This window comes from Cryptotermes secundus, unplaced genomic scaffold (genome assembly GCF_002891405.2).
Source record: "Cryptotermes secundus unplaced genomic scaffold, Csec_1.0 scaffold705, whole genome shotgun sequence".
NCBI lineage: Eukaryota > Metazoa > Arthropoda > Insecta > Blattodea > Kalotermitidae > Cryptotermes > Cryptotermes secundus.
The window spans coordinates 376,061-385,691 of NW_019726237.1; the positions used below are offsets into that span (position 1 = coordinate 376,061).

At 39.5% G+C, this 9,631-nt stretch overlaps 1 protein-coding gene across 1 annotated transcript; it reads right to left on the minus strand.

Annotated features, from left to right (window-relative positions):
- Positions 1-1,090: 1,090 nt before the first annotated feature.
- LOC111864087 (probable dolichol-phosphate mannosyltransferase) lies at positions 1,091-5,309 on the minus strand. The gene is made up of 5 exons (XM_023851084.2): positions 5,148-5,309; positions 4,261-4,471; positions 3,829-4,019; positions 3,046-3,160; positions 1,091-1,258 (listed from the first exon to the last, which is right to left on the minus strand). The coding sequence occupies exons 1-5, from the start codon at positions 5,276-5,278 to the stop codon at positions 1,154-1,156; spliced, it is 753 nt and encodes a 250-aa protein (XP_023706852.1). The 5' UTR covers positions 5,279-5,309; the 3' UTR covers positions 1,091-1,153.
- Between the last annotated feature and the right edge of the window lie 4,322 nt (positions 5,310-9,631).

Genomic DNA, 9,631 nt, shown 5'->3' on the forward strand with positions numbered 1-9,631 from the left:
TTCAGTTGAGTTCTACATGGGAGACTGTGAAGATAGAACCTGTGTGCGCGAAGCTGAATAATCTCCACCATTAGAAGTCGTTGCTAGGGAATGGCTGGTGAAGACACAGCAGGCTGGAAAAGGCTTAGCGTGTGCTGTGGTGATTTGTGAATTATGGAGATAAGTGGTGGCACTAATCCAACCCCATCTATAGTAGCACCCCTAAATTGTGACAACTGGTGTCAGAAGTGGTTGGATTGGAAACCACAGTATTGGGAGCTATATCGCTATATCAGCATGTTATGGAGATGGAACAAATGATGGCATGCCTGCTGACTGAAATAAGAATGACCAAGAAGAAATGACAGTAAGCCGGGAAGCCAAGATAGACACCAATCAAGAAAAGACCTAAGCTGAAGTAAAAATCCAATAATGAGAATTCTGCGGTCCTTCAAAGTATTCTCATCTCTTGGATGGATATTAACCAAGCCAGGACAGAGGCCATTCAGGAAGAAATAATAGCATCACAATATTCTGCAAAATATTAAAAATAATCAATACAACATTTTTTCCTTCTAATAGGAAGACAAAAATAATCTCACAGACCCTTAGGTGTTCATGGACCACACTCTGAGAACCAGTGTTTAGAATGCTGAACTATGGATGGAGTCCAAATGCTCAGTAATCCCAAACTTTCTCATTGTTCTCGACAGTCCCCTGACAACCTAAAGGGTCTGGAATTTAACCATCCCGATGTCAAAATGGTGTTCTTGCCCTCCAACACCACTTCCCTCATTCAGCTGCTTGATCAATGTGGTTACCAACTTTAACATGTATTTATACATACCATACTTTCAGCAGGATTCCTGTCCTCAAGCTTGATATAGTCATACACCCTCTTCCATTTCTGTCTACCCTACCAGTCTCTCTTCATTCGTTGCCATCAAAAAGTCCCATCAAGGTCCTCTACAAGTTATTGTCAATCCCCATGCTAATCTAATTCCTTAACATTTGCAACTTAGACTCCCAAATGAGCTTTAAGGGACAGGATGTTGAAAAGTGAGGACAATATGGTTCTTCGTGGTCGTTTGAATGTGTACATCAGTAAGTGTCTAGGTAAAAATAAATTTCTTTTACTTAATTAAAATACAATATTTTGCAAGTACTTTTGCAATCACGTTGTTGCGAACAGATAGAGAAGACCTCTTGCAAACTGTAGTATCTCTGAACCTCCCAATTTTGACTCTCCATAAACCCTGTCAACAAAGGTTATTGGTACCTGAAAACAAAAAAACCAAAATCTTTTGACAATTACGAGGGTAAGTCAGAAATTATCCGCACTTTCTCCATAACACATCTTTAGGTTTGTCACACTGCCTCCTACGCATGCATTGTTAGAGTTGGTACTACTGTGGTCATGTGATTTAAGTTTTACCTTGATGCTGTGACAGTGTAAACATGGCCACTCTGCTAAAAGTGTGCACCAATGATTAACAAAGAATAGTGATCCGATTTCTCTGGTTGGAATGTGTGTCGGGCTGAAATTCATATGTGGGTTCATCACTATGCGCCAGAATCCAAAAGCCAGAGTATGGCGTGGAAACACCCGGAAATGCAAACAAAGATGAAATTCAAGACTCAATCTTTCATGGGAAAGGTGATGCTAACCATTTTTTGGGACTCAAAAAGGCCTATACTGGAAGATTACCTGGAAAAATGGTGTACGATCAGCAGTGCAAGCTACAGTGATTTGCTGGCCAACAATCTGAAGCCAGCAATTCGCACCANTGTGTGTCGGGCTGAAATTCATATGTGGGTTCATCACTATGCGCCAGAATCCAAAAGCCAGAGTATGGCGTGGAAACACCCGGAAATGCAAACAAAGATGAAATTCAAGACTCAATCTTTCATGGGAAAGGTGATGCTAACCATTTTTTGGGACTCAAAAAGGCCTATACTGGAAGATTACCTGGAAAAATGGTGTACGATCAGCAGTGCAAGCTACAGTGATTTGCTGGCCAACAATCTGAAGCCAGCAATTCGCACCAAACGCCGAGGCCTATTGTCGAAGAAAGTGTTGTTGTTGCATGACAATGAACGCTCACACAAGGACGGCAAGACCGTTGAAACCATTAACCATTTGTGTTTTGAGGTGCTGGAACAACCTGCCTACAGCCATCATCTCTTTGGACCGCTCAAAGATGTTTTACGAGGTTTTTGATTTTCTATGGACAAAGAATTGGGGGAAGCAGTGCATAAATGGTTGCGCGACCAAATGAAAACCTTCTTCGTGGAGGGAATACGCAAGCTTTTGGACCCCTGGACCAAGTGCATCGAAAAGCGAGGAGACTATGTAGAAAAATGAAGTACTTGTTCAACCCCTACTTTTGTATATATGGACTGGAAAAACAAGAGTGTGGATAATTTTTGACTTACCTACGTGCTTAACAAGATCAATCTGTTTCACTTCCATGAAAGTTAACTAGGTCCATATTTGTTTTGACTGATGTATTCCTTTCGACATAGTGGGTGTGAATATTACTTTTGATTTCAGAATGGATGAATCGTTTTAGTGGTTAATACAAAAACACCCTCTCCAAATTCTGCTTAGCACAGAGCAACTAGAAAGAGTAACAGGAATGTCAGCTACTGAACCAGTATCCTAGTCTTATCTTTCCCATGAATTTCAATTACAGCACATTCAAGTGTACTATCAGGAATGCAACCCCGTGATAGGTGATACATCTTGACCACATTAATATATGGAAAGTTCAACATAACTGGAAAATCTAGAATACATTTTGTAAAATCCTGCTTTCAGTGCAGATCTTAAAAATAAGGGTGTACATATTTCATGAGCAATGCAGATTACACCACTTTCCCATAAATCAATACAAATTTGACTTTGTAAAAATGTTAACAAAATTAGAGAAAATCTGCAGCAGGTTTACTGCAAGGCTCCAGAAATATATTTTGTTAAGTGGCAAGGATTTGTGTTTTATTCCTGAAGCCCTGGTTACTGTAAGGAATGAATTAGTTCTTAATCAAGAGAAGGAAAATTCTTGCCTCGCCAATGGTGTAGCCCTGTTGTCGTGCTCGGACTATCATTTCCATCTGGAAAACATAGCCTTTAGAAACGCAGGTTTCAATCAACTTCTGCAACACATCCTTCTTGTACAGCCTAGAACACCAAGGAAAATGATCTTAAGAAAGGATCTTACATTTGTTAGAATACTTGTGACAATGAGGGGACACAAGAAAGATATATAGAATTCTGGTAGGGAAACTGCTTAGAATAGACCCATGATGGAGACTGACATAAGATGATAAGAGAGATGGGGTGGGTTCATGCTAAATTTCAACAATCAGTTTTGATACAAGCAATGTCAGGGATCCAGAAATACGTTACAGGATCATAGTATACTTTATTTAGATACTGTTAAGATGTTAATATTCTAGAACAAGAGTAATATTTTTATAATTTTCTTTTTGAATCTTACACTAAACCAGTGAAGAGTACTATCATCTGGGATGTGATGCTATGCAATGCAGCAAAGCTCAGAGGTATTTCTGAGGAAAGTACTGCCTCTATCTTCAGAGTCAAAGATATAAAAAGCATGAAAAGAAGAACATGAAGCAAGCAGAAAGCTCCTCTGAAACACTGGTTAAGTTCTAACAGAGTACATGGTACAATACAGAATTTCTAATCCCAAAATATAGAATTTATTAAATTTTCAACAGACTTAGACTGAGGTTAAAACTCTTAATTGTTGGAGTTTATGGCAAATGACACACTTCTGGAGCCGAGACACTTATAAATAACACTAAATGCCTGTACAGAAAACATACCTAAAACTGCCTGTCAAATCTGAAGCTCCAGGTCGTAGTAGCAGCTGCGTCAAGAAGTTTGCTCCACGGCTGATTAATTTTCGTTTGAAATCCCAACCAAATACTCCACCCGAACCAATGTACCGAGTTCCAGAAACAACATCAAAGTTTCCAGACTTCTGCTTTTTTATAAATTCTGGGATAAATTTTGGCTGCAAAGTAAAAACAAAGTTCCGCTTAGAAATCAAAACATTTTTAGCTACTAGTAAATGCTAAGTGTTAAATTATTATATTAAAACATAAATATCAATTTGCTTCAAATATATGTTAAATATGTTCAAATTTAACCCCTTCCAAATCGTACTGTTTGCAGTCTCTTCAATTTCCACGATTTTCATTTTTCTGTAATTCTTGCTGTTATCTGTTCTGCAATAAAATGGATGACAAACTTACATGATGTGATAAATCTGCATCCATGATCAAAATAGAATTTCCAGTTGCATGTTTGATACCGTGAATATAAGCTGTTCCAAGACCAAGTTTCTTTTCTCTAGGACGAAGCACAATTTTTTCACTGCCATAGATTTTCTCAAGTTGTTTTCCAACTTCCAGCGTTCCGTCTGGACTTCCATCATCAATAATGATTATTTCATACTCATAATCACTGTATTGTACAAAGAGAAGTATGAAAATCAATTCCTGTCATTAAAGAACAGTACTATTATAAAGAAGGTACCTTTTAAGAGCATGCAAAAGTGTGAAAAAAGTAAAAAAAATGAGTTTTTTAATTTGTACTCTTTGCTATATATTATGAAGATAATCAAATAAAGAATGGGAGGACATAGATAATCCATGGGCAAAAATGAATACAAGATTGAGTATGAATATATGAAAGAAAGTGGCCTCTTTGGATGGGTTTTAATTGGATCATAATATGACCCAGTGGCTGGTTCTTGTCAGTACAATAACGAATCCCTGGATTCCATAAAAAGTGTGTAATTTCTTTAAGGAGGTACTGGCGAGTGTTGTTCCTTCCTCAGTGATCTAAATATCTATGTATAATACTTCAAACACCTCCATGCCTTTGTTGTTCGTTCATTCATATACACACACACACACAGCTAACATCAAACAGAAAAGCTCCATTAGGCTCTCAGGAACCTACACTATTTTCACTAATATAATAATGATCGACTGCATTGCGCTCTGTAACGGACCTCGTGAAAAATATATTTCACGGTGTCAAAACTAGCAAAGGTACTTGCGCTACCAAAACCGCAAATAATACACAGAACGCAATATTTCCAATATATATAAAATTTATACTATCACATATTGACCTTTTATCCATATAATTCACTATCAACCAGACAATAATTGCCAGATTGTCATGTTCGTTATATGTAGGCAAGAGAATTGAATATTTATTTTCAACTGCCCCATTTCTTTCATCACCACGCACTTCTGCCATGCTGCAATTTTTGACGTCAGTCGACTCCGTCGATCGGAGTCGAGTACAGTGATCGATAGGTATTTTCAGTTCGTACTGTGGAACTATGGAAGACGAACATCACGGATTACTAAACAGAGTAGTATGAATGCATAGGGCATTGATATGGGGAATTTCGCTGTGACCGCTTTCGATCTATCGAGTTGCAATAGAATGAACAAATTTATGATCTGCGATTCGCATAAAATTACGGAACATAGCTCAATCAGCAAGGGTATGATGATGTTATATTTTAGCGTCCTGTTGCACTGATTCAAGTCCATGATTTATTTCACCGTCTTCTAGTGCATACACTTATCTACTTCACTCCTCTCACTCGCACTACATGTTTCGGCACAAAAGTGCCATCCTCAGGTGCTTATTTGCTTAACGTTAAACTAGTTCATTACATGCCTTGTCGTCTTCATATTAAAATAATTAAAATATATATTTATCATATATATTGATAAATGTTAAAAATTAAATATTAAAATATAAAATTGTTCAGGATTTTTCCTACGTCGTATTCACTACTCAAGTCACGTTTATCCTCTTCTGTTGGAGCACTCTTTCTATTTTCATGTGTTTATTGTGCTTTTTGTTGTGTCTNTGAGTGAGAGGAGTGAAGTAGAGAAGAGTATGCACTAGAAGACGGTGAAATAAATCATGGAAGGGTATAATGTGTTCCTAGCGTGTGAGTATGACGTCACGCTCGGGAGGGCTGTAGCTGGGATCGGCTGGGATCACCCCATGTCAACAGGTATATGGTGACGGAAAACAAGCGCAAGCGACAACTGCTTGGTGTCTACTGTCATCTATCAACAGCATCTACAGGGCTCGCTCATTGTACAATATCATAGTGTTGTAGTATTTATAGCAGACAGTCCCTGACGCGGAGTACGAGAAGTATTTGTAGTGGCGGGGAGAGCTACAGCATGCCGAAAAGTGTGGAGGGGAATACAGTACAGGCGTTCTCACAAGGAAATAACTTCTTACCTCATTGTGTTGCATAGTGTTGGTGGTTATGTCTCGAGGATGTTCACACATCCGATATTAAGTTTTAAGTGCTGAATGGCACACTATTATGCACTAAACACTATTATACACTTTTCACTGTTATATACATGAAGAGTTTATTTACATATTACACGGGTCTATTCTAAAGGAACAACGGCGGCAATGTCCTCATAGATACCATCTTCACATGCCTGTCCTTCGTCGTCACCACCAGATGAATCGGAGCTATCATGAGAACTGTCATCACTATCACTGCCAACATGGAAGACGAACTCTCGTTCTGCCTTCAAAAGGCCTTCCTGTGCCGTTAATTGTTGCTCAATGTTCCTTACATGTTGGCACCTACGTTGCCATTCTTCTGCAGTTATGGAAGCCAATTTTTATCTGCCACTTTAATGACGTCATCCATATTAAGTGTGGTATTGGTTTGAGCAACCCAATTTTTACGGTGGCCCATATTAACTCAACTGGGTTGAGTTCTGGGTGATACGGAGGGAGTCATAAAATATTGTGATTGTGTTCTGCAAAGATTCCATCTATTTTATAGGGAAGGTATTTCGGTTTGAGTGGTAGGATCATATTATGTATGTCTGGATTCCGCAGTGATGAAAAATCAGTGTTATTGAAGGTAATAGGTGGAAGGTGATATTTCAGCCAGGATATCATAAAATCTCTTCTTGAATTTGAGTTAGGGTCTCTGTTTAGTTGTAGGAGTACATTATGGTAGGGAGTATTATCAATGACAGGGACAGAATTTGGGGGAAGGTTAGGAATAAGTCGCCCCTTTAATCATTTTTCATAATTGGTGTAGTTCATGTCACTATGGTAGTCTCCTGTTTTTTGGTGGGATTTTAAGCGGACATAGGCATTAGGGATGAAACCTTGCTCCCCCCTGCATGGATAACAATGAGCCTTTGGCATTTGGACACAGGGGAAAATAATTCCTTGATGGATCCATCACTACGTGCATATGGGGTGGTGTACGATGAATGAATTGTAACCGCACCATGCAGGAACCTCAGTAATGTTTTTCATTTACATTCTTAATTACAATGTACTACATCTAAACGAACTATATTACTAATTAACAAAAGATGAAACACAATTGACCCCAGCACCAGCATGGGCCAAAGACGACATATGGTCTTTCTGAGGGACAAGCAAGCTGCAGGTCACTTGAAAACCCCAGAACGGAGCAGGAAGTATCCCGCTGTGTTTTCTGGGAATTTCAATGCTTAACTTCGACTGTGCGAGTCTTTGAAAATTTGAGACTTGAGAGATACGAGTCGCAATAATTTTCGGAGGGGCGTACCGAGCGATCGTTAGCGTACCTTCATTTATATGAGAGCTGTCAGAAGGACCGTCTTGTAATTAGGCCCAAATTAACATGGACCTTGTTAGGGATTGGCGGAATGTCAATGACAGTAACACCCAAATTTTAGGTTCAGCCAATCAGCAAAATTTCAGAGGAGAGGAAACCGGCCGTTCCCGGAACCGTCAGGACTTCTGCCTCTCCAGAACAGTCAGTCGTGTAAAGGGACTAACAGGAGTCAGTCATCAAAGGGGAGTAACAGGAGTGAGTCGTCTAAAGGGAGTAATAGGAGTCAGTCGCAAAAAGTGAATAACAGGAGTAAGTCGTTTAAAATGAGTAACGGGAGTCAGTCGTCAAAAGGGAGTAACAGGAGTAACCTCCCGGACGTTAAATCGGGTTTGGCTGAGTCCGGTACACAAATTCAAAGTGCTACAGCCTTGTAATAGGTAATTGTAGTTCACATCTATAATAAAGAGCAACAGTGTTGGTGAAGTGTGAGTTTTAAGTGTTCTCTATTTCCTTGTGTGAGCAAGGCCCAGAAGTCGCCCTGAGACAGAATCTCGCCCTACCGTCTGAGCATTCGAAACCCCAAACGCCTGCCTATCCATATCCCCACCTTTGTTTTCCCCGTTCCAAATTCGTGGATTTCACCCAAGTCCACTGGCGCCCATACAAATTCAAATTCAGAGTAATCCCACACCCTACCCTGAACCAGACAGCTACAGGGAAGCGGTGGATGAAAGTGGAGACCAACGTAAGGGCACCAAGAGGACAGTTATAAGTGGTGGGTTATAAGTGCCGACCAACTTGTGGGCCTAGAAGTCTCACTGAGTGGGTGACAACACTTATAGAATATAGGTTTCATCCACGTAGATGGATGAAACCTCTTCAGAGGCACCAAACACTCTTTAGAAACTACTATCACAACAGTTGTCATATCAATTACACATGTATTGCCAAGTCACAATGTTCTATCTATCAGTCACAGCAGCCTTTCGGGTTATAGAAATTTTTAAAGTTTTAAAACTTTGTTCAAAATTAAAATTCATAAACCTTACGGTTCGTGCCAATAACACCTGTTGTCTCTCTTCTAGGTGGCCGATGTTGTGTTGCCTATGTAACCTGAGTAAGGAGATTCTTAATATAGTCCGTTATGATTTCCTGGCCCACTGTGCTGTTTACTGTTAGTGTGACGGACCAAAAATGAAACAAATCAAATTCAGTATTATTGCTCCAAATACACGATTTATAACACATTAATATAACTGAAAAGCTATGTTCTGTGTAGCTTTCAAGTGTAAGTTGTCAGCAAAGTTATTAAGTTGAATACAAGTATCTCTGAAGGAAACATAATTTTCTTTCAAGTTTATCCACCATCAGCTTTCCTAAACACAAGTATTCTATGTATGTTATAGTTCAAATGTTCATTGCATTTCAGTAAGGGGGTGTTGATTTGATGTTAATGAAATGTTCTGTGGGAACATCCCACATTATCACGCATTTCAGGTCAGGTCAGGTCAGGTCATGTTACGACTGACGGTCAGTCAGTCTGTCGGTCTTGGTGTCGAGCCCCAGCTGGGGCTCATGACCAGATATTTCTTTTGACTGAAAGTTACTGTCCTGTCTATGTGTAGCGCCCTCTCTGACGAGAGGTCGGGTCTGTCATCTGTCAGTCAGTCTGTATTAAGTCTATTGTCTGTATTTACATACATTTACAAATACACACTTAATCCTTACTTCTATGTACAATATATACACAGCCTCTGTCAGTCCAGGCTAGGTACAGCGGATTATGCCCTTTCATATATATACATATATATCCTAGTAGTATTTGCTACTATGGCAGTCTAGTCACTTGAACGGTCGTATGCCTGACCGCCGCCAAGTTTAAGCCTCTTATACTTTCTGTGTCGGGCTTCGCCTTGTCCGATGTTGCGAACATTCTCATTATCATGATTTTGTATGACTTCTGCTTGTTGCCTGCATAATTTTGTTATGTAATCATA